The sequence below is a fragment of the Vombatus ursinus genome, unplaced genomic scaffold (assembly GCF_900497805.2).
Source record: "Vombatus ursinus unplaced genomic scaffold, bare-nosed wombat genome assembly UNPS02009062.1, whole genome shotgun sequence".
Taxonomy (NCBI): Eukaryota; Metazoa; Chordata; class Mammalia; order Diprotodontia; family Vombatidae; genus Vombatus; species Vombatus ursinus.
In genome coordinates this window covers 20753833-20779437 of record NW_020948840.1, presented here as the reverse complement: position 1 = coordinate 20779437, position 25605 = coordinate 20753833, and the positions used below count along the sequence as shown (strand labels likewise).

General features: G+C 42.2%; 1 protein-coding gene across 2 annotated transcripts in view; it reads left to right on the top strand.

Moving 5' to 3' along the window:
- Positions 1–22014, top strand: part of DRC1 (dynein regulatory complex subunit 1) — a 45490-nt gene extending 23476 nt beyond the window's left edge. Inside the window, exons 9-17 of one of the 2 annotated variants that reach the window (XM_027850543.1) lie at positions 5674–5808; positions 8562–8794; positions 10348–10466; positions 14894–14983; positions 16045–16131; positions 17483–17658; positions 18731–18880; positions 19682–19784; positions 21773–22014. In XM_027850543.1, coding sequence (XP_027706344.1) covers positions 5674–5808; positions 8562–8794; positions 10348–10466; positions 14894–14983; positions 16045–16131; positions 17483–17658; positions 18731–18880; positions 19682–19784; positions 21773–21829 — 1150 coding nt within the window. In that variant the 3' untranslated portion in view covers positions 21830–22014. Of the gene's footprint in view, positions 1–5673; positions 5809–8561; positions 8795–10344; positions 10467–14893; positions 14984–16044; positions 16132–17482; positions 17659–18730; positions 18881–19681; positions 19785–21772 lie in introns of both variants that reach the window. The other variant, XM_027850542.1, reaches the window with a different exon arrangement.
- The last annotated feature ends 3591 nt before the right edge of the window (positions 22015–25605 follow it).

Sequence of the window (25605 nt, the reverse complement as noted above, 5' to 3'; positions counted from 1 at the left end):
TCTCTCTCTCTCTCTCTCTCTCTCTCTCTCTCTCTCTCTCTCTCCCTCTCTCCTTCCCTCCCTCCCTCCCTCTCCCCCTCTCCCTCCCTTTCTCCCTCCCTCTCTCTCTCTCCCTCCTCCCTCTCCTCTGCCTTCCTTCCTTCCTCCCTCCCTCCTTCTCTTTTCATTCCCCACCCCCTCCCCTTCCCTCTCCCTCTCTCCTCCTCCCTTTCTCATCTACCAAGCTACATATTGTGTCTATTAGCTAAATTGTAACCCCCTTTAAATACATATAAGATAATTTGAAGAAAGAAAGCATGAGCAGCTATGGGGTGTGTATCAGGAAAGGCTTCATGATATTTAAAGAGAGTTGTGAAGGAAACTAGAGAGGCTAAGGGACAGAGGTGTGAATTATAGGCATGGAGGAAAGCCAATGAAGTGGTGCAGAGATTAGAATGAGAGGATTGCATAGAAGAAATAGCAGGGCCATTTTGACTGGAGTGCAGTAGTGTGTAATAAGGCCAGGTGATGGAGGGCTTTAATTGCCAAACAGAGGAGTCTACTTATGATCCTTGAAGTAATGGGGAGCTACTAGAGTTTATTAAGTAGGGAAGTTAGACTTGTACTTTTAGGAAAATTACATTGGCAGCTAAGTAGAAGATAGATTTGAATGGGGAAAGACTTGAGGCAGAAAAACTAATTAGGAGGCTCTTGGAATAGTCAACAGTCCAGGGAAGAAATGATAAAGATATTTAGAATGATAGGTGTGTGAGTGGAGAGAAAGGGAACATAGATGTGGAGAAATGAGGAGATAGACATAGCATAATTTGGGAATGGATTGCATATATAGGGTTAGTGAGAATGAGGAATCAGAGCTATGGTACCAGGGTTGGGAATGTAGGTGCCTGGAGGGATAGCGGTACCATCATTAGTAATAGTTAAGTTCAGAAGAGGTGGGTTTTGGGAGGAAGATGATGAGTTCTGTTTTAGACAAGTTGAGTTTGAGATATCTCTGAAGGAGATAGAGCCAAGATGGCAGCATAATAGGAAGTATTATAGCTGAACTCTACCCTCCAACTTCTTCAGTTATAGGTATTACACAATTATAGGTCTAGAGAACATACCAGACCAAGTCCTGATGGGGAAATACAAGAAAAAAAGTCAGTCTTTTTTTCTAGCCTAGGTCAACATAGGGAGTCTGTGGACACAGGGGTCAGGTCGTAGCCCGTAATGACCATGTGGATCATTCCACTATAAAGAGAAGTTATATACTAGGGCAAGGAAAGATCCTAAATCCAGCACAGAGAGGCCTAAACTTGACAGGGTGTGAGAATTGGTGCCAACTGGCAGCTTTATTGCTTACTACTCAGTTCTAGGTCACATCCAAGGTTGACTGAGGAGGGTATTTGCTTCTAGGGATGGTCTTCCAGGGTTAGGAGAGATTGTGCACCCTAGGTGTCGTACTGAGCATGAAGGAAGCTCAGAAGCAAGCAAGCAGCAGCAGCAGTGTGACTCTGATCCCAGGAGCAGAGAGAGATCTCAGTTCCAGCCCAAGACCAATCTAAAGCCTGCAGTGGAACTTCAGAGAACCCAGCACTTTTCCAGCTGACTGATGATGGTGATTGGCCCACCAGTGGTCTATTGAAGCAGCCAGGGCAGGGCCATGGGTGTGTTGGGGACTTTCAGGACTTAGATTAGGAGGACAGCAATTGAATTTGCCCTGGATGGGACTATTTTGGGAGCACTGAAAGTTTGCCTAAGCTGTCCCAGACGCCCTGAAATTATCTAATACTCAATGCCCCTAGAAAAGCAGCAGGAGGAATCTAGAAGACACAAAGTCAGCTCAGAAGTACACGGAGCCCATAGTTAACATCAAGTCTGAAGTCAGGAAGTAGGCTGGAGGAACCAGCAAACAAAACAAAAATCCCAACATGAAAAGTTATTAAGGTGACAAAGACACTGAAACCCAGAAGAAGAAAATTACTCCAGAACATTTGCAAGCAAAGCCTTAAGGAAAAACAAAGTTTGGGCACAAGTTCAATAAGAATCCCCTGGAAGAGATGAAGGAAGAGTTTAAAAGGGAATTAAAATGTTTTTATAAGTGAAATGAGAACACTGGAGGAAAATAATTGGAAAAGAAGTTGAGAGTTAATGGGAAGAAAGAATTGGAAAGGGAATTTAACAGTTTGGCACAAAAAGGTACAAAACCTTGCTCAAACAACAAACTCCCTGAGAGTTAGAATGATACAAATAGAAGATAATGACTACATGAGACAACAAGAAATATTAAAATGAAACCAAAAGAAAAGACAAAAGAAAATGTAAGGTATAACAAAAACAATCGACCTGGAAATCAGATTGAGGAGAGATAATTTAAGAATAATTGGACTATCTGAAAACCATGAACAAAAGAGTTTAAACATCATATTTCATGAAATTGTAAAAGAAAGCTGCCCAAATCTCTTAGAAGGCAAAGTGGAAATAGAAGGAATTCACCTGAAAGAAACTCCAAAATGAAAGGAACAGAGTAGCCAAAATCTAGAGTTTCCAGGTCAAAGAAAACTTACTACAAGCTGCCGGAAAGAACAAGGCTCAAGTTCCAAAGAGTCACAGTGAGGATCACATATGAGTTAGCAGCCACCACTATAAAAGGAACCGAGAGCTTAGAATATGATATTTCAAAAGGCAAAAGATAAGGTCTTAGTACTAGAAATAACTTACACAAAAAGCTGAGTGATTTCCTTCTGGGGAAAAGTGGATCTTTAATGAAATAGAAAACTTCCAAACATCCTGATTGAAAAAAAAAAATAAAAACAAAACCAAAAACAGAGCTGCATGCAGAGGAGTCCAGGGAAACGTCAGAAGAAACACAAAATTTTTACACTCTAATATGGAGAGTTGATACACGATATGTCCTATCAAAACCCTATCCTAATCTAGGATCACAGAAGAAGCCTCATTAGGCAGATATCCTACAAGTGGTTCTGTTTTGTTTTAATGATCCTAAAAGAATGGTATTACTGTGTTTTAAGAAATGATAACTGTGATGAAAACAGAAAAGGATAGGAAGATCTCCATGAATTGATGCAGGGTGAAGTAGGAAGAGCCAAGAAAACAATACATAATTTAATTTTGACTTTTTTATTTTAAAAAATTTTGACTTTATTTTTATTTTTTAAGAAAACAATATATGCAATGACTACAAAAATGTTCATGGAAAGGACAACCACAAAAAAGGATTAAGAATGAATGTTGCAAAATTATAAAGAATAAGCATAGAACAAAAAGAAGAGATATGAAAAGACACATTGACTCCACCCTTTGCAGAAGTGGGTGGTCAAGTGTTGTACATTACACATATTTTTAGACTTTTTTCAATATCCCTTTTATATTTCAATATCCCCTGTTCATATCCCTTTTCCCTTTCCTCTTTCTTTTTTTCTTGTCTTTAAAAATACTATTTTTTAAGTTAATTTATTTTGATTTATCAACAATCACTTCCATATGCTTTTGAGTTTAAAATTTTTCTCCCCCTTCCTCCCCACCACCCTCCCCAAGACAGTGCACAATCTGATATAGGCTATACATATATATTCCTATTAAACATATTTTCACATTAGTGATGTTGTAAGTAAGAATTAGAACCAATAGGAGGAACCACCAGAAAGAGGAAACAAAACTCAACAGAAGAGAAAAAAATAGCAAAAAGTATGCTTCAATCTGCATTCAAATTCCATAGTTCTTTCTTTGGATGTGGATAGCATTTTCCATCACGAGGCCTTTGGAGATGTCTTAGATCCTTGTATTGCTGGGAAGGGTTAAGTTTATCAATATTAGTCATTGCACAATATTGCTGTTATTGTGTACAATGTTCTCATGGTTCTACTCACTTCACTTAGCATCAGACCATACAAGTCTTCCCAGGTTTTTGTGAAGTCAGCCTGTTCATCATTTCTTATAGCACAATAGTATTCCATCACATTCACATACCACAACTTGTTCAGCCATTCCCCAATTGATGGGTATACTCTCAATTTCCAATTCTTTGCCACCACAAAAAGAGCTGCTATAAATATTTTTGTATATGTGGATCCTTTTCCCATTTGTATAATCTCTTTGGGATATAACCCTAGAAGTGCTATTGCTGGGTCAAAGAGTATGCACAAAAAATACTATTTGTTATATGGGTTGGAGCTGTGGGAGGGAGGGATACTGGAAGAAACTATAGTGATGTAAAAAACAAAGACATTGATAAAAACTTATTTTTTTAAAAAAAATGCCCAATTGAGTGGTCAAAGGATATGAACAGGCAGTTTTTTGATGAAATCAAGACTATATACAATTATATGAGAAAATGCTTTAAATCATTGATTAAAGAAATTAAAATTAAAATAACTTTGAGATATCATCCTATACGTATCATATTGGCTAAAATGATCGATGATTTTCAATTGGAGAATGGCTAAACAAGCTATGATATAAGAAATGATGAGCTGGTTGATTTAGAAAAACAAGGAAAGACTTAAACCTAGGAAGGAAGATGCTATCCATCTTCAGAGAAAGAAATGACAAATAGAAATATGCATAGTACGGTCTTAACATATATGTATATGCACATATAATGTGTATGTTTATTGATATGTATGTATATATATGTATATATATTCATATTTAATTGTAGCCTCCTCTAGGGTAGAGGGGGTGAGGGGGAGAAAAAAAAGTGCATAGCAGAGAACAAAAGAAAACCTAGAAGGAAACACAGGAAAGCTGAGTTGCTTTGAAAACAACATGTAGGATTTATTGCATAGGTTTTTGTGAAATGGAAATTTATCGTTTTACATTGAATCCTCTCATGTTCTGCTGTGTATATGGAAATGTTCTTTTTTTTTCTTTTTTCATTTTGTATTTAAGTTTAAAATAAATAAAAATTGAAAAAGTTAAAAAACAAAACAAAAAAATGGAATGAAAAGGGAAGAGAAATACAGTTGGAGGGAACATAAGAAGCTAATAGAGACTGAAGATAATAGAGGGGAGACTGATTAAGGGGATAATTTTCTGGAGACTATATGAGAAGATAGAATCAAGGGTACATGTAGAAGGGATTGGCCTTGGTGAGGAGAAGGGTCACCTTTTCATCAGCCGTTGGGGTAAAGGAGTAGAGAGTAAGGGAATATGGTCAGGGAGGATGAGATGTAGAGACAGGGAGAATCGGGAGTGATGGTGATAGGTGACAGGAATTTAACAGTGAGTGTCCTCTATTTTCTCAGTAGAGTGTAAGGGGAGGTCCTCAGCTGTGAAGGCTGGGATGGGGCTGGTCTAGGAGGCTCAAGAGAGAAGGTTTGGAATAGCCACTGTGGGGAGTGTGACTTTCCCAGTGTTGGAAATGTAGTAAATGACATTCGGGGCAGTTTCCACTATACTATGCTGCTTCCCATCCTTCCAGTAGGAGGTAAGCTCTTTGAAGATAAGGATGGTTTCATTTTCATTAGAGCCAAGCTAGATCCTGGATGTGAATAATTTAACCTGAAAAGAGCCAAGGAGATGCCTTTTTATCCCCAGGAGATGCTTTCAGAGAGGATCTGTGTTCAAATCCTTCCTCTGCCATTTCCTGCCTACTGCCTGCTTATGCAGGTCAATAATTTGAATTGTGCCTCTGCATATCTTTTGAACTCCTCTCTTTCTCCTCCTGGGCAGGTTGCATGATGTGCTGAACAACCTGAGAATGAAATTGGCAAAGCAGATAAAGCAATACCATGAGGACAATATAACCCTGACTGCAGACTACAAACGCATCATAATGCAGTTCAGGGATTTGCAGAAAACCATGAGGTACGTCAGGAATCTGGGCTCTCGGGGGGGGGGGGGGGGTCCTGAAGAGAGGGGGTGGTTGCAAGTCTTTCATTCTTCAAGTCAGCAATCCTGGATTGCACTAGATTTTTGGGAGGTCATGGAAGAATTCTGAGCCCCCTTTTTTCCTTCCCTGGGAACTGCCCCCTTCTTAGGGAGCAGTTTAGCATTTAACAAGTGAGGAGTTGACTGACTTAGGGATTGCCATGGTTACCTGACTACAGCCAGTACCCATTGCATGGGGATGCTTTGGAGTCAGCTCATCGCAGTGAGAACCAATTGTTAGATTTTCATTGTGAGCCTTTACACCTCAGAAATCAGCAAAATAAAAATCAGAGCTTGATTTATTGTTTTCTTGATTGTGCAGGGTGGGGAATCTGTGACCTCGAGGTCACATGTGGCTTTCTAGGTCCTCAAGCAAGGCACTTTGACTGAATCCAAGCTTCACAGAACAAATCTCCTTAATAAAAGGATTTGTTCTGTAAAACCTGGACTCAGTCAAAAGGCTGCACCCAAGGACCTAGAAGGCCACATGTGGCCTCAAGGCCACAGGTTTCCCACCCTTGGTGTAGACTTAAGAAAGTAATGGATGGGGGTGGAGCCAAGATGGCAGAGTAAAGGTAGGAACTTGCCTGAGCTCTCCCCCAAACCCTTCCAAATACCTTTAAAAAAATGACTAAACAAATTCTAGAGCAGCAGAACCACAAAAAGACAAAGTGAAACAAATTTCCAGCCCAAGACAACCTGGAAGGTTGACAGGAAAGATCTGTTGCACTAGGCTGAGAGATGAGCACAGTACTGAGTAGGCCATTTATTTTGCTAACAAGGAAGATCAAAATATACACTCAGACTAAGACAACAAAGTCAAAGCTCCTACATCCAAAGCCTCCAAGAAAAATATGAATTGGTCTCAGGCCATGGAAGAGCTCATAAAGGATTTTGAAAATCAAGTGAAAGGAAAAATAGGGAAGAAAAATGAGAGTGATACAAGAAAATCATGAAAAACAAGTCAACAGCTTGCTAAAGGAGACCCAAAAAATACTGAAGAAAATAACACCTTAAAAATAGACTAGACCAAATGGCAAAAGAAGTCCAAAAAGCCAATGAGGAGAAGAACAGCTTAAAAAGCAGAATTGTCAAATGGAAAAGCAGGTCCAAAAACTCACTGAAGAACACAATTCCTAAAAAATTAGAATGGAGCAAATGGAAGCTAATGACTCTATGATAAATCAATAAATTATAAAACAAAACCAAAAGATTAAAAAAAAATAGAAGACAATGTGAAATATCTCATTGGAAAAACAACTGACCTGGAAAATAGATCCAAGAGAGATAATTTAAAAATTATTGGACTATCTGAAAGCCATGATCAAAAAAAGAGCGTAGATATCATCTTTCAAGAAATTATCAAGGAAAACTGCCCTGATATTCTAGAACCAGAGGGTAAAATAGAAATGGAAAGAATCTATCGATCACCCCCTGAAAGAGATCCAAAAATGAAAACTCCCAAGAATATTATAGCCAAATCCCAGAGTTCCCAGGTCAAGGAGAAAATATTGTAAGCAGCCAGAAAGAAACAATTCAAATATGGTGGACCCACAATAAGGATAGCACAAGATTTAGCAGCTTCTACGTTAAAGATTGCAGGGCTTGGAATATGATATTCCAGAGGTCAAAGGAGCTAGGATTAAAACCAAGAATCACCTATGCAGCAAAACTGAGTTTAATCCATGACAGGAAAAAATTGGCATTCAATGAGATAGAGGAATTTAATGCATTCTTGAGAAAAGATCAGAGCAAAGTAGAAAATTTGACTTTCAAATATAAAACTCAAGAGAAGCATGAAAAGGTAAATGGGAAAGAGAAATCATAAGGGACTTATTAAAGTTCACCTGTTTATATTCTACATGGAAAGATAATATTTGTAACTCATAAGACATTTCTCATTATACAGACAGAGGGGCACAGGTGCGAGTTGAATATGAAAGGATAATATCTAAAAAATAAAATTAAGGGGTGAGAGAGAGGAATGTACTGGGAGAAAGAGAAAGGGAGAGCTAGAATGGGGTAAATTATGTCACATAAAACAGACAAGAAAAAGCTTTTACAGTGGAGGGAAAGGGGGGAGGTGAAAGGGAATGAGTGAACCTTACTCTCATCAGAATTGACTTAAAGAGGGAATAACATGCACACTTACTTGGATATAGAAATCTATCTTACCCTACAGGAAAGTAGTAGGGAAGGGGATAAGAGAGGGGAGGTGATAGAAGGGAGGGCAGATTGAGGGAGGGTGTAATCAGAAGCAAACACTTTTGAGGAGGGACAGAGTGAAAGGAGAGAATAGAATAAATGAGGGGATGGGATAGGATGGAGGGAAATATAGTTAGTCTTTCACAACATGACTATTATGGAAGTGTTTTGCATGACTACACATGAATAACATATCAAATTGCTTGCCTTCTCGATGTGGGGGTGGGGAGGGAGGAAGGAAAAGAATTTGGAACTCAAAGATTTAAAAACAAATGTTAAAATTTTTTTTTGCATGTAACTGGGGGAAAAATAAAATGCCAAATAAAAAAAAGGAAGTAATGGAGATGATATTAGGAAGGCAGATTAAACCTAGATGTGTGTGTTTCAAACATCCCCCTCTCCCTGCAGAGCCTCTTGTTAAATATTTACCCGAACACCTCTGCCTTTGAGTCAGCATGACATGTTCCATGGCTCTCCCTTCACAGACATTTTGCAATTATCAATGACAAGCAGTTTCAGGAGGTTTGGATAATTAATGAGGAGGAAGCAAAGGCTTTAATGGACAAAGCCCTTGATGTGGACAAAATCATCCAGTTACAGCAGCTGGGGCTTCCCTGGACCAGGCCTGATTACTGGTTCATGAAGAATGTGGGGCCTATCTCTCATTTCAAGAAGAAGTCAGCTACAGAGTTAGTCCATGAGCTGCTGCTGATGTCAGGTGAGTAAGACACTGAATTAACCCCCATCTGCTCCTCTCATTGTGTGGGGCCCTGCAGGGTGGAGAGCCAGCCCCCAGGGCCAGGAAGTTTAACCTGGCTGTGTAACCCTGGGTCAGTCACTTAACTTCTCAGTTCCCTGGCCAACATTTTGGGACTACAAGTCGCAGAGCTGGTTCCTGTCTGTGTTGCTAGAGGGTGTTTTCCTCATATGGAATTCTCTACATCAGTGAAAATCACAGGTCTGACCAAAAAAAAGAAAAGCCTTTCTTTGTGGAGTATTTTTTTAAACACATGTTTTTTTTTTATTGTTCTGAACTTTATATACTAACAAACACAAACAGTTCCATATACAAAGAAATAGAGGATTATATGTGAAACCATATCTTTCTATTACTTATAGCTTTTATTTTTAAAAGTCCGTAATAAATTCAACGTAGTTCCAAAGCTGTCCTGATTATGTTTCCCACTGAATTTCCCCAGTTTGTCCTGTGAATTGTAAAAAAAAGTACTTTGATGACTTCCTCCTCTCTCTCTCTGTCTCTGTCTCTGTCTCTGTCTCTGTCTCTCTCTGTCTCTCTGTCTCTCTGTCTCTCTCTCTGTCTCTCTCTCGGAATCATCATCCTAACACCCCTTCCTCCAGTTCACGCATCAAGGTCGATCCACATAGAGTGCTGGGCCTAGAGTTGGGAAGACTCGAGTCTCAATTTGACCTGCATAACCATGGGTCAGAGAAGGGACTTCATAGGCCATGCAGTCAAAGCCTCTCATTTTACAGATGTGGAAACTGTGGCTCAGTGAAGCTAAATAGCTTGCCCAGGTCATACACACATGTAGTAGGTATTCCCCGCACTTAGCATACCACCTGGCACATAGGAGGCACTTAATAAATGTTTATTAACTGATTGACTGATGTGTCAGAAGAGGTATTTGAACCCCAAGTCCTCTGTCTCTCGAACCAGTCACTTAGTCTTTAAAACCTTAGTTTCCCTATCTGTAAAATGGGGGTACTATCATCTGTAGTTAATCTACTTCATTGGATTGTTCTGAGGTTCAAATAAGATAATGGGTATAAACTGCAATGTTCTGGTTTAATAACCAGCTCTCTGGAAAAAAAATGCATTCCTGACACATTTTAAAGTTTAATCCACATTATTTATGTTTTCTCCTTGTGTTCTTAAATCCAGACAATCAAGAAAACAATAAATCAAACCCTGATTTCTAGCATTTGCTGATTTCTAAGGCATAAATGCTCACACTGAAAATTTAACAATTGGCTCTATGAACTGGCACCAGCATATTCCTAGGTGTAGAACATTTTGCAAACCTTAAAGTTCTATATAAATGTCAGTCATCATCATTATCACCATCATCATCATTGTCATTATTATTACCACCACCCCCATTATCATCTTTAGTATAAGAAGATGATGGTGCTTTCTCACAGTTTCCAAAAGTCAATTTGCAAAAAAAAAAAAAAAGGCAAAATTATTTCATTTTCTCCCCCCTCTTTCTCTTGTTCTCATCTACTCTTGATTCTCTTTTGCTGAAGAAGAGGAGGAAGATGAAAGCCAAAAATCAAGCTTAAAAGACCAGAAGTCCAGATTGTTCCTGCCAAAACATTTATCTGCAAAGACTGTCAGACTAATACTGGAGATTATGTGTGATGAGTCGGTGAGTTCAGCCTCGGGGAACTTGTCCTGAGGATATGATAGACACAGAGGAGTGGGGAGGACCTGCTTAGAAAGAAGCAGGATTTTTTTTCTCTGTATTTGTGACTTTTCCCATCTCTTCCTAGACCCCAAATGGGCTGGCAGGGGGATCTGGAGTACCTCTGCTACCCAGCCAAGCCAAATGGGGCTGTAAGGACTACTGACCTGCAAAGCAAGTTTATGGAAAGGCTCTGGGTCATCTACAGGCAAGCTGGCAAATGCTGCCTTGCTTAGTGACCTATAGAGGTACAGTCCCCTTCTGGAGTCAATTCCCCCAAAAGTTATGGCTGTTTCTGAGAGGAAAGGGCAGTAACAGCAATCACCATGGCTCTAACTGCTACAAAGCTATGTGCCACTGTTGGACATTGCTGAGCCGGCACCTTTGTAGGTCAGGTTGGTTGGGTTGTACCTGGATTTCATAGAGTCAATCAATCAGAAAGCGGTTTTTTTAAACATCAGCCATGAGCTAGGCTTAGTGTTAGGTACTAAGGATACAAAGACAAAAAAAATGAAACAGACCCTGCCTTCAAGGAGCTTACATTCTATGAGGAAGAGGCGGGGGCAAGGAAATGACACAACATATGCAGATTTGAACATAGACAGAATAAACACAAAATGATTAAATAAAAGGGAGGGAGGGAACTAGCAGTCAGGGGATTGGGAAAAGCTTCATTTAGAAGGTGTAGAAGGTGCTATCTCTGCGCCTTGAAGAAGGGAGGGAATCTGTGAGGCAGAGGTCTGCAAATCAGCAAACATTATGTGCCATGCTCTGTGCTAAGCACTGGAAATATAAATATAAGCAGACAGTCCCTGCCTCCAAGAAGCCTTCATTCTAAGGGAGGAATGAATAGAACACATAAAAGGAAATTGCAAAGGGGATGGGTGGAAATAAAGAGGAACCCTGTGCAGGGGTATTATAGAGGAAATTCAAGAGGAGAAAAAGGCAGGAGTTGCAGCCTGAAGAAGAATGAAGAAAAGAGACAAAGACGGAAGGCATTCTAAGCATGGGGGAATGGTTAGTGTAAAGTCATGGAGATGGGAGATGGAGTCCTGTGTGTGGAGAGAGAAGGCCCATTTGGCTGGAGTGTAGAATGCCTAAAGGCGAGTAATATATAGAGGATGGAAAGGGAGATTGAGGCCAGGCTGTGAAAGGTTTTAAAAGTCAAACAGAAAAGTTTCTGTTTGATCCTAGAGGCAATGGAGAACCACTGGAGTTTATTGACTTAGGGGAGTAACACGATCTGATCCATAGTTAGCGAATGTTACTTTGGCACATATTTGAAGGATGCATTAGAAGGCAAAGAGACAAGGTGGGGAGGCCAATTAGAATGCCATTTCAATAGTAAAGGCAAAAAGAGGTGAAGAGAGAACCAGGACCAAGGTGGTAGCAGTTGGAGTGGAGGGAAGGGAATGGATGGGAGAAGAGTTGTGGAGGTCAAAACAACACGATTTGACAATTGGCTATGTGGGGTGAGAGTGAGTGAGGAGTCAAGGATGACAGTGAGGTTAATACTGACTGTGGAGATTGATGATTCTCTTGACAGGAATAGGGAAGTTTGGAAGAAGGGGAGATTTTGGGGGGGGAAATGATGAGTTCTGTTGAGTTGGAGATGCTATATGGCAAAGATTTGAAATGCCCAGTGGGAAATTGGTGATGAGAGATTGAAACTCAAGGGAGTCAGATAACCATCATTTATTAAACACCTATTATGTGCCACTGTGTGGCAGGGATGAAGGTTCAACAAAGGAGACAAAGAAGGAGCAGTGAGGAGGAGAAGCAGCAGAGAGAAGTGTTATCAAAACCTAGAGAGAAAAGAATATCAAGAAGAAGACGGTGCTCAACAGCGCTGATGGTTTCAGAGAAGTCTAGGAGCACGAGGATTGAGAAAAGGCCATTAGATTTGGCAATCAAGAGATCATTAGTAACTTTGGAGAGAGCAATTTCAGTTGAATGATGAAGTCAGAAACCAGACTGTACAGAGTTGAGAAGATAATAATTAAGTGAGGAAATGAAATAGAGTCGCCTATTATAGAAAACCTCAAGGAGTTTAACCACAAAAGGGAGGAGGGATATAGCACAATAGCTAACAGGGATGGACAGATCAAGTAGAGCTTTTGGGGGGATGGAGAGACATGAGTATGTTTGTGGTTGTGTGGTTTGTTCTTTGTTCTCAAAGAGGACCTTGACATCAAGAAGATGATGCCGTGGCTTGCAAATAAATTGGATTTGAGTGGGAGAAGATTTGGAATTTGATTTGGATTTGGAATTCTAATTTCCAATTACGAATTGGATTTGAGTGGTGTGAAAAGTCACCAGCCTTACTTTCTCCTCCAGAGCCATTTGGATCCAGTGGCCAGATATAGATCAGGATGACTGGAGATAGAGAGAGAAGTACCAGCAAACAGGAAATGATCAAAAATTAGAGAGTAGGCATGATGGGGGGGAGCAATCTTCTGGAGAAGACAGGATGGAATGGGATCAAGGGAGCGTATAGATGGGTTTGCCTTGGCAAGGAGAAGGGCTAGCTCTTCATGTGAAGTGAGTGAAGGAGGAGCTAGTGGCAGAAGGTATATGATTAGTGTGAGATGAGGAACGGGAGAAAAGAGAGCTCTCTGCCAATGGCCTCAATTTTATTAGTGAAATATGAGGCAAGGTTCTCAGCCTAAAGGGAGAGTGGCTGTGAGATGTTAGAGGAGAGATGAAAAGGTTTGGAAAAAGCTACTGTGAATTGATTAGGGAGCTGGCAAAGGATTGCTTTGCTCCAGTGAGGGCTCAGTTATGATCATGTGACTTTGATTTGTAGTGGACCTAGTCAATCTGGGGGTGTGATTTTGACTCAGCTTCTTTCAGCAGCAAATGAATAGAAGCAAAGTCTGGGGTTTGGCACAGAGAAATCTTCAACAGGATAAAATGGACAAAGGAATTGAGAGGACAGGATGGTGTAGAGTTGAGCTGGTTCACCAAGGGGTCAAGATGGGAAAGAGAAGAGAGCGTGGCCGGTGCAGGGTTGACAGTGTGGAAAAGAACTGAAGGGTAGAAAGATAAGAGGTCACAGTAAGCATGGAGAACAGGGTTTCGAGTTGCAAGGCAGAGGGAGAGGTGGAAAGACCAACTATAGGGGTGGGGAACCTGTGGCTTTGAGGCCACATGTGACATCAAAGCCAAGGGTTCCCCAACCCTGGACCAACAGCTAATGCTTAGATAGTAGAATTTCAGAGTTCGTGAACTTGGATTTGGAACACTTGTTGATGATGGGAAAATCAAGGATATGACCATATCTCTATGCGTAGCTGTGGTGGGGTGGAGGAATAGGTCATGGGAAATTATTAAGTTGAGGAACTGGGTGAGGAGAAGGGCTGTTGGAAGGAGTATCATCAGTACATATGTTGTATGAGGGCAAGAGTTAAAGAGGAGAGAAATATGGTGAGCCGGGCATAAAACTTATTAAGGAAGGAAGGAGTATCCTGGAGGTCAGTAGACCACAGCTACTGGTACCTTGACTGGATGAACTGGATGGATTGAATGATCCTCAAAGGAAAGGTTGCTTAATGATAGTAGTAGAGGGAGAGCCTGGAAACAGCAATAGATTGGGGTTTGATATAAAGATCTGGGAATCATCTCCATAGATAGGATAGCAATGCAAAGTGATGAGATCACTTAAGTCAGAGCATATAGAGAGAAAAGATGAGACAGCTCAGGACAAAACCTTGGAAATATCCTTAGTTAGGAGGTGTGATATGAAGGCTGAGCCAGCAAAGGAGTGTTCCAGGGGGTAGTTTATGCCATGGAGTAGAGGAAACAAATGATAGAATAAAGCATGTACTGATTTTAACCAAATCTGAAGTTCAGCAGGACTACTACAGAGCATGGAGTGTTTCTTGCTTGGCACACATGTCTCTGAGTGTTGACTATTCAAAGACCAAAGTTGGCTTTAAGAATTGGAGCAAGGGTCAAGAGTCTTCAGTTCCCCAGCCCAGAAAAGCATGTAAATTGATTTTCTTTTGATTGAGTGTCAGTGGCTGTCATTTCAACCCCTCACTACTACCAGAACAAGCTAACTGTTGGTCATGAGAGTGAGGGGCTGGCATGGGATCTCCTTCTCACTCCTAAGTCACCTTCCAGAGAGCACTGTTTCCCAGCCCTGCCTCTGTAAGCTGGCTGTGTGGCCTTGGTTTTGGTGCTTAGCAATGGGCATCCATGTACTCCGATAGAGGAACCCAAGGTACTGGGCCACTTCCGGGTGTTCTACTTGCCCAGTCCTTTCCCAAGGGGTTCAACTTCTTGGAACCTTGCCTCCCTCGACGATTAGGCGGAAGTGACCAGAGCCTGGTTTTTGACAACAAAGCTGGTCTCAGATGTTCAGATCTACTTTTATTTCTCCCCCACAGGGTTTTCTGATAGAAAGTAAGTTGCTGAGCCTTCTCTATCCCCTTGAGAGGAATGAAAGCTGTCTACTGAAGCTAGACTCCGTCTTTGCTGTGAGTTCTGAGGCACTCTTGGGAATTTAATGAAAATAACTAGAAGCCTAAATCAGAGGGAAAGGAGCATCCTATGTCCTTTCTGATGCTACTGTTAGCCCCCAGAGTGAGTTAGGGCTGGGTACAGGGCCTTCCCAGGGTTCCGCAATGGATCTTTCTCCTTTATTCCTCTGCACTCAACTAAATGACCCAAGGAACCCTAAAGCTCTTCCAGTCTCTAATAATCTTCAAAGTATTTCTGATTCCTACTGTGATCATAGCTTCTTCTCCCCACCCCAAATACATTCTTTTGGCCTGCCTTCTATCTCAAGGTTGCACATTGTATCCTCTGTTCTTCTTGGTCACTGTAGTTCTTCAGGAATATCCTGCTGGCCCAGCCCAGCTAGCTGTCTTTGTCTATTAGGGACTGGATTCATGTTGCCCTTGGCATCCATAAAGTAAGAGCATAGGGAGGGCAGCCCCGCCCCCCCAGTAGGACAGAATAGCACTGCCCATTTCTAGTTACTCCAGGAATAATGAATTTTGTAGAGTGTTAAATCTGGGCGGGACCTTAGAGAGCATCTCATTTACCTCTCTTCCTCTCCCTCCCCTCTTACTTCACAAATGAAGCAACTGAGGCCCAGAGGTGAGACCCAGGGTCGTACAGCCACTTAGTAGTGGAACACAACTTGAGCCTAGGTCTCCTGACCCAAAGTCCAGTATTCTTTCCACTAAACTATATAGCCTCTGGCCACTTCCTTTTTTTTTTTTTGTCTCACTTCATCCTTTATTCTTCCCAAGCTCACTCATTTTTTGAAGTGCTAATGTTGATTGCACAGGTCTTTATGTTTTTCATAAAGATTTTTATGTCTTGTATTTATGTTATTGAAACTAATCCCAATTGGCCAAGGGTATTCCTTGAAAGGAGAGACTTTGTCCTGTCCTAGTGCCACTTAGTACTGTGGGGTTTCAGGTAGAGCTTGGTAGCTTATGTGAGGAAGATGTGAACTTTGCGTTGTGGCAGTAGGCCAATATTCCTTGGCATCTGAACAGGATACTCCAGCGACTCTATTTCCCTTTAGGCCCTTGGAATTGAAAATGAAGATGATGTTTATACACTGGTGCAATTCTTCCTCGACTTTCGAGCCAGAAGGGCGACCTCTTTACAGGTAAGAAGAAACAGAAAGCAAGGGGAATGGTTTGCGGTCTCTGTTGAGAGGATGTGGATTTGGTCAGGTCTGTATTCCATCAATAGATTGTTAAGCTAAGTAGAAGATGTAGTCATTTCTCTCTCATTTTCTTTTTTTGTGAAGGAGTTAGCTTTTCTTTAGTGATTAATGTCTACAATATCTCTGAACAGGTGCTATTCTCATTCTACAGGAGGACAAATCTAAGCTCCAACTGCTAAATATACCTGGATCACACTGCTGCTAGTAGCGAGTGGTGGAACTTGATTTAAAACTCACTGTTTTGTCTTGCTCCATTAAGTTCCTTGTCTTCTAGTTTTCTATCTCATTTGTCCTATAGCCGTTCTTTTGAGGAGAAGCAATGTGATTTTTATACTTATACATATGCATACACACACATACACACATATATATTATTTATATACAAACACACACATTGTCAAACAGCCCAACATGAAGTTTCAAAAGAATGTGTTGTAAAGCTTTTTAATTCTTTAAAAAAAAAAGGGGGATCCAATGTTGAAGGACCCAGATGCAAGAAACTGATTGTGCCTTAAATCATTATTGGGCCAACTAATTGCTAGATGGGCCTCTTCATAGTCAATAGTAGCTAGAAAAGGCAGGACAGCCTAGAGGGGGTTGGGCTGCCTCTTAGCCCTGGGTAGAATCTATTAGTTATTACTGGTCTTAGTTAAAAATAAGTCCATTAATAGCATTAGGGGATTGGAGCCAAGATTAGTTATCCTTTTTTCACTCAGCCAATGAGACTGACTGCATGTCTTTTAGCTGGTAAGACTGGAATCTGGGGTACATTCAGCATGGCCTTCATTGATTGAAAAGTGAAGTGTTGCTTTGGCAACCAAAGTGAGCTTTGGGGCTCAGAGGAGGGGCTCTGGAGGCATTTGTGAAAGTAGATTTGGTCCAGGATCCATAAGTAGTTGCTTCAGGTGCTCGAGTTTTCCTGGATAGATGTAAGCCATATATGTATATGTGGGAGGCCAGGGTTGAACTAGCTCTGGATGAGTGTCATTTGTGCGGAGGTGTGGTCGAATGGACTGCTTAAGCCACCTTCGCTGATGCTGTAAAAACAGCTGGTACTTGAGTGTGGCTTTATGTAGTTTGTGTCTCTAGTTGATGTATAACAAGCACATCCTTCCCTCCCTCAACTCCCTCTTCCCTCTCTTTCAGCCCTCCTCTCCACAGTCTCTTCTCTCTTCTTTCACTCTTGTTATTTCTTCCTTTCCATCATCCTTCTTCCTTCCCAAAGACACATATCTTCAGTTGTGATAACATCCCACCTTCCCTTTGGTACTTTGTGTCCCATAATCTACAGAGCCAAGAGGCCCTGACTCCAGTTTCAGATGCCGAAGGCATCGGCAGCATCAGGAGGGAAAGCTGTGTTCCAGGTGACTGCCAAGACCAGCGACACCTTCTCTGTTCTGAGCTCATTCATCCTAATGACGTCCTCAAGGCCCTGAAGGCTTTTGTTATTAGTCAGCAGAAACTCAGGTGGGCTCAGGTGCCTTGGCAGAGGGTGAGAAGCAGCCTAGCTGGGTTGTGGGTAGAGTAGAAAAGCTGGCTATAGCCGGTTCCTGGTAAGTATGAACAACGAATCCTGTCAAATGGTCGCATTATTCAAATAGGTATATTTGAGCTTCTATTATTCAAAGTTACATATAAAATGCAGTAATTGGTTCTATCCCAATGGAAATATGGAGTGAAAATTCTAAGAATGAAGTTACTTCATGAGATTCATTGTTTGTACTAATCAGGACCTAGCTAGAGATGTTGAATGGGAAAAAGGATTCAAGGGGAGGGCCAGAGCAATTCTTACATAATAATATATAACTATAATAATTATAAACATTTTTTAAAAAGAGAATAGGGTGGAATGGTGGTTTTAATGCCTGGAACCATGTGTCCTTGGAATATTGTCTCAGGAGTCAGAATATGAGCAGCACTTGAAGAGGAAGAGGGAAATGAAGGGGAATATCTATAGGAAATATCTACAGGAATGTCTAGGAATTTCTATAGCTCCATTTCTGCCTCCTTTGTGGCTAACAGATCCCCTAGATGATCTCTGCAAGGAGGAGAGAAGAGTCATCTACTGCTGTGGGCAGTTTCAAGTATCCCAACACTCTCTTCCTTGCTTTTTCCTTTTGCTAGCTGTGAACATCTGGCTGTGGGCCCAGCCAACCACTAAAGAACCTTCAGAAGGACTGGCAGCCAGTGGTCCTTAGCTGTAAGATACTCTAGTAATCAGTACAGCCACCTTGGCTATGAGCAGCAAAACTGGTTAAATAAAATAATAAATTGGTGAACTGGATGCTGATGATATATTTGTAGAAAGAAAAAGTACATTAACACTCAGGAAAAATTAGAAGCAGTATTCTCTGAGAAATGCCCATTGTCTCCCATCATTTTTTTCTTATACAGTAATGTACTTAAATGAGAAGGCTATGGGTGGAAAGAAGTTAAAGGATCTTACTTCCTGCTGTACAGGGCTAGGGGCTTGGTACTACTCAGGATCTGGGTACTATGAGGTGGGCATATTTGGGAACCAGTTCTCTTTATCCTTCAGGGAGGCTCCAATGCCATTAAAAGTGGTGACACAGAGAGAGTTACGGGACGTCTCACAGGACTCAGAATACTGGGATGCCCTATGTTTCATCATCCCTCTCCCTAGACAGAAGCTATGGGATGCGCTAATTGATGCCCTCCAGAAATATCAGTGAGTACATGTACCGTGGGGAATGAAGTGATAGGGCAGGAAGGAATCTCCCCTTACCTTAGCACTGTCCAGCTTTGAAGAAAATGAAATTAAGACCTGGAGATGGATAGTCTAGTCATCACATTTGCTGGCTCTTCAGTTTTAAGGAGGTTTTGGATGAAAGTGCTGAATTTAAGTGGGAAGGGGAGCCTCTGGTGGTACAATGGTAGATGGCACTTGCTCAGTCATTGCATCTTGTTCAGTTCTCTTGTTTCTTTTTTCAGATTCTTTGCAAGTGACATGTAGTCACTTGCATTTGAATTTTGCTGGCTTAGGAAAGCCAGAATGGTGGTGGCTGGGTGATGCCTGTGACTTTCAGGAGCAAGTGAGGCCCTCAAAGCACTGTCCTATGGACTCAGTAGATGGAATTCTGCCTCTAGGTAGAACCCTCCCCCTCTCATGGTCTGAAAACCAACCAGATTAAGCCCACCAGACTCCATGTTGGAGGAGAGAAGAGTTTGGGGATAATAATAAAATAATAATAGCATTGATATAGTGCTTTGAATTTTTCAAAGTGCTTTACAGATATCTCATTTGATCCTTCCAACAATTCTGAGGTGCTATTATTATCATCCCCATTTTATAGATGAGGAAACTGAGGCAGACAGAGTTTAAGTAACTTGCCTAGAGTGGCACATCTAATAAGTGTTTGAGGCTGAATTTGAAGTCAGGTCTTCCTGAATCCAAGTCCAGTGTTGTATCCACTGCACCATTTAGTTGCTGAACAGATCATTAACTGGTTTTCCCTTTTTGTTGAGAAAGTAACATCCTCACCCAGCGGGCCAAGCTGCTGAGTGACAACGAGTTCCTGGAGCAGCAGAACACAGAGCTGCAGATGCTGCTGCAGCAGTACATCGATTCCAGGGTAAGCTGGAGCATGGGAGCCAAAGTGGGGGAGACGACTGGTCCAAGGGTTCCAGAGGAGGGACACAGGAAGTGGGTGGGAGGTGTGACCTGAGGAAGAGGAAGCCTTTGAGGGAAGGGAGCTTGGAGGTCTGATGGAGCCACACAGCATTCGTCCTTGTCTTGGGAAGCATGGAATGAGCATTGCATGACTCTCTCCTCATGGAGCCTCTTAGACTTCTTGGCTCCCTTGGACGCTCAGCTCAAGCATCGCCTCCCACAGGATTTCTTTCCTGATCTACTCCTCCCTGCCCCATTTGGTGGCACTGCCTCCCCCCACGATGTAGATTGTATTTATTTTATATATACTTATTTATACCTGAACATTTTGTTTCCCCAGATAGAAGGTAAACTCCTTGAGGGCAGGAAATTTTTTTGTTTTTATCTTTGTATCCCTAGCTGGAGCACAGTGCCTGACACTTGTAGGTGACCAATGAATAGTTGACTGACTTCCCCCCTCTCCCTCTTAAAATAGATTAAATTCTATTCTGTTAGATCCAATGGGTTCACATGTGGAAAGCACTTTGCAAACCTTAAAGTGCTTTATAAATGCTAGATGATGATGATGGTGATGGTGATGGTGATAGTGATGATGGTGGTGATGGTGATGGTGATGGTGATAGTGATGATGGTGGTGATGGTGATGGTGATGGTGATGGTGTGGGTGATGGTGATGATGATGATGATGTCTCCCTTGATGTCAGTGTGTTTTGGTTTTCTTCATCAGAGAATTTTCTTCATTCATTGTTGCCAGTAGTATAGTCCATTAGGAACTATTGAAGAATCATTAATCCAGGGTTACCAGGCTGCCAAGAAAAAGCTTGGCAGAGCACACATTCTTAAACTCTTCAGCTATTTCTATACATTGATGTCCACTGATTGTTGACCAGACTGACATAGAATCTTAAGACCCTCGGATCTGGGCAGAGGCCTCAATCCAACCCCTATCTAGAGCATGAAACCTATCTACAATATCCCTAAGAAGTGGCCTCTGTTCGAACATCTCTTGTTGTTCACTTGTTTCAGTTGTGTCTGACTCTTTGTGACCATGTTTGGGGTTTGGCAAAGATACTAGAGTGGTTTGCCATTTTCTTCTCCAGCTCATTTCACAGATGAGGAAACTGAGGCAAACAGGGTTAAGTGACTTGCCCAGGCTCACACAGCCAGTAAATGTCTGAGGCCACATTTGAACTCACATCTTCCTGCCTCCAGGGCCTGTGCTCTGTCCACTTAAGATTTCTAGTGAAGGGGATCTCTCTGTCTCTGAAGGCAGCACATTCTTGGGCAGCTCTTACTGCCCAGGCAATGCTTGAACCAAGAAGCAGCAGAAATCTCTTCCTGAACCCCTCAAAGAGAAGCCTCTCCTGCTCACAACAGATTTTTACTCTATTGCTCTTCCCTCTTTCATCTGTGACAGTGGCATTGCTGGCTTAGGTGTGTCAGGATAACTCGGAGTTAGTGAATCCAGCCACACTTGGTCAGACATGTGGGGGTCTGTATGAGTTATTTTGCCACTAACACGTCCTATGAGAAGTAGGAACAGGGGAGGGCGGAAGGGGGATAAGGACCCTGGAAAGAAAGGTTCACAATTTTTCTGGAGGCTGAGTCTACAAGAGGATTTAGCTACAACTGAAGGAAGAGTGTTCTCTTCCAAAGAGAAAGCCTTGGCAGGGTAAAGGATCATGCCCCGAGGGGCTTCTAAACCTGGTGTTCCAATGTCCAAACAACAGAAATGGAGGCTGAAGGAGGTGGAGCATGTCCTAGAAATGGGCGGCCGAAGCAATGTCAGGCTTAGCTGATGTGCACCATCTGGTGCCAAGATGGGCATGGTAAAAGAATTTGAGAAGAGTCACTTAAGGATAAATAGCACAGCTTTTGTTTCTCTCTCTCTCTCTCTCTCTCTCTCTCTCTCTCTCTCTCTCTCTCTCTCTCTCTCTCTCTCTTTCCCAGATAAACATTGAATTACAAGTCCCTCCCACCCAGGTATTTCAAGGACCCATGAAATAGGAAGGGCCTCAGGTCAGTACAGTGGATGAATCCTGGGCTGGTGCTGGGGCCCTGCTTCTCTGGGAACCATCACAGAGCTAGAACTTTAAACTTTCTCCAGCTCTTCCTTGCATCTTGTTGCATGTTGAAGCAAGTCACTGTGCATAATGAATTCGCTGGTTGCAGTTGCAATAAAAGTCTTTAAAAACTATGGCTGACTCTCTAAAGAAGCAAAGTCCAGTTTCATAAATCAATCCCTACCCTGCTCCTTAGCCTTCTGCATCCATGCAAGGTAATCAAATCCTGGAATCTTCGACTGTGGGGACAAATCAAATACCAGTTGCCCCTGAACAAAAGCAGCCTTGACCCTTGGCATTTTCCCCCGGCCCAGTTCTAACACAGGCCCATAGATACATTTGTGGCAGAGCCCAGGACATCTGGTACAAAGCACTCTGGGAATTTGGGCAATTCATATGATTCAGGGGTTCTGGAGTAGTTTTGTAGGTCTTGCCTTAAGGTCTTGTTCAAATTGACCCTGGAAACTTAATCTTTTAGATTAAGGATGATTTTATCCTTCCCCACACCCAAACCTTTCTACCCTCACATCAGAGTCCATATTGTTGACTATGCCCCAGTGTTGGTAACTGCTGCCTTTTATAGGTGTGAGTCTCAAGTGATTTGTCCAACTAGCTATTAGTTCTGACCTTCCTAGGGGTGACCAACCCTGAGTTTAGGGCTCTTAGTATGCGGGGTGATCAAGTCAACAAACCCTGGGACCTAAAGGTTTAATGCCAGGGTGGGTGTTTTGCTGGTTTATTTTTTTTTATTTCTTGTGTACCACCCTAGAAGAGAACCAGTGTTGGAGGTGAGACTATCCCTCCCCAGGTTTCTTGTGTTGTCTACTACTTTAAACCTCTGACTGTTCTTATAAATGAAGTGAGCTTCCAACTTCCTCAGGCCTGCTACCCTCTTCCTTACCAAGGTGGGTGATATGAGGGAAGAGCAGGGGAGTGATGCGGATAGAGGGTCTTGTCCAAGAAATCCACAGAAGTACATTTTCATCAAGCAGTTTTCAGATGAAGAAATTAAAGCTATCTATAGTCATATGAAAAAATGCTCTAAATCACTATTGATTAGAGAAATGCAAATCAAAACAACTCTGAGGCACGTCACACCTATCAGATTGGCTAACATGACAAAACAGGAAAATGATAAATGTTGGAGACTATGTGGAGAAATTGGAACACTAATGCATTGTTGATGGAGTTGTGAACTGATCCAACTATTCTGGAGAGCAATTTGGAACTATGCCCAAAGGGCTATAAAAATGTGCATACCCTTTGACCCAGCAATAGCACTTCTAGGGCTGTATCCCAAAGAGATCATAAAAATGGGAAAAGGACTCACATGTACAAAAATATTTATAGCAACTCTTTCTGTGGTGGCAAAGAATTGGAAATTGAGGGGATGCCCATCAGTTGGGGAATGGCTGAACAAGTTGTGGTATATGAATGTAATGGAATACTATTGTGCTATAAGAGATGATGAGCAGGCAGACCAGAAAAACCTGGAAAGATTTACATGAACTGATACTGGGTGAAGTGAGCAGAACCAGGAGAACATTGTACACAGTTGTTTGATGACTAACTTTGATAGACTTAGCTCTTCTCAGCAGTGCAAGGATCCAAGACATCTCCAAAGGCCTCATGATGGAAAATGCTAGTTTGAATGCAGATGGAAGCATACTAGTTGCTCTTTTTTTCCCCTTCTGTTTTGTTTCTTCTTTCTTGTGGTTCCTCCTATTGGTTCTAATTCTTCTTTACAGCATGACTAATGTGAAAATATGTTTGATAGGAATGTATATGTAGAGCTTATATCAGATTGCATGCTGTCTTGGGGAGGGAGGTGGAAAGGGAGAGCGAGAAAATTGAAAACTCAAAAACTTATGGAAGTGATTGTTGAAAACTAAAAACAAATTAATTTTTAAAAATGGAAAAAAGTATATTTTCATGACCGTGTAACTTACTTCTTAGAAGTTTTATGCTTTATTTAGATCTGTTTCCTCTTTCTCTTTAATTCTGTAGCATGATTTCTTTTTTTTTTTTTTAACCATGATCTTGTCTCATTTGAAACAGAGAAAGGCTGGCTTACCTGGCTAGAAAAGGAGGGGGCAAGTCAAGTCAGAGTTACACCAGGCCAGGAGAGAAAAAGAAAGGGGAAAGCTTCTGGATTGCGTTGTTGGGGCTTGGCAACAATTGCTGCAAGAGAGACTGAGAGATATTGAGGGAGAGGTGTTTCCCAAAGAGTAACCACCACAGTTGCCTATTGTGTGTTTAACTTACAAAGTCCACATTGCACCTAATATAGAGGCAGCTAGGTGGGCACAGGGGATAGGGCACTGGGTCTGGAGTCAGGAAGACTTGAGTTCAAGCCTAGCTCCAGGCACTAGCTGTGCAACTCTAGGCAAGCCACTTCACCACTGTCTGCCTCAGTTTCCTCAACTATAAAGTGGTCATAATAATAGTATCTACTTCCCAGGGTGGTTGTGAAGATCAAATGAAATATTTGTAAAACACTTAGCACAGTGCCTGACACACAGCAAGTGCTTAATAAATGCTTACCCTCCCACTGTCTCTCCAGCCTCCTCAAACACACTCTTATCTCTGAGGAACCAGGCAGCTCAGATATTTGGTTTCTTTTATTCAGAGAGAAAACAATATCCAAAGATGAAAAACCCAACAGGAACACAACCCAAACAGGAAGGGAGAAGTGCTTTCTGCACCATCTCCAAGCAGGGAGAGTATAACTTAGAAGAGCAGGCAGCAGTGAGACAGACAACAGAGGGGGTGGGGTGGGTTTGGAAAGAGGGAGGGGACCATGGGCCTGAAGCCATTCTGGTCATTCTCCAAGCCCAGAACTGCAGGGGGACTGGGCCCAGGCAGAGGGAGCATCAGGTGGGGCTGAGTGTGCAGACAGGATGACAGCCAAGCATGTACACCCACTGAGAAGAGTGTGCAGGCATAGGAACTCACATAAGGATGGTTAAAAATCCCAGGGAGAACAGGGTTATGTGATCCACAATGGATCCTTGGCAAAGCTGGCCATATCCCATGGGAAATAGGGAGAGACCTTTTCTCCTTTGGGAGAGAGCCAGCCATGCCTGACCCCCAGAGCAAAGCCAAGAGGAACTAGTAAATAGTAATTCAAGGGAATTGAGAGTAAGGCAGAGATATCTGTCCCATTTCTGGAGGACAGAGGTCCCCTGTACTCTTATTGGAACATGTTCCTGCAATGGGATGATTTGGGGTGGAGGAGGCAGGTGGAGAGCTTGGTGTGGCCCTGTGTATCTTGGTTTGCATCTTCCTGTGTCGTTCTATAGCCTGGGGTTCACCATGATTTTCTGTTGGTGTTATGTAAGCTTTACTGGTTAGGGCACTGGACTCTGGGAAGGGTTAGGAGATTGTAACCCAATTGGGGATTTCTGTTACCAAGTCTAAACCTTGGCAAAGTGTGTGTGGGGGTGGGGGGTCACCTAGTTGATGACCAACCCTTGCTCTGGCAGCCTCACCACTTGGATCTAGGCTGAGGGGAGTGGTAGCCCTGGAGTCAGAATGAGAAATTTAGGGACCAAACGAGGGAGGTGAGGCCTCTGAAACCTGGGGCCTCCTGGAGAGCCCGCGGAGCTCAGTTTGCCCGTGGACCGCCCCATGGGCCCCCAGGGGAGAAGACAAACAGTTCACATCACAGAAATTCCAAACACAGAAGCATCTGGGCCCAGGGGAGTGGGAATGGGGCAT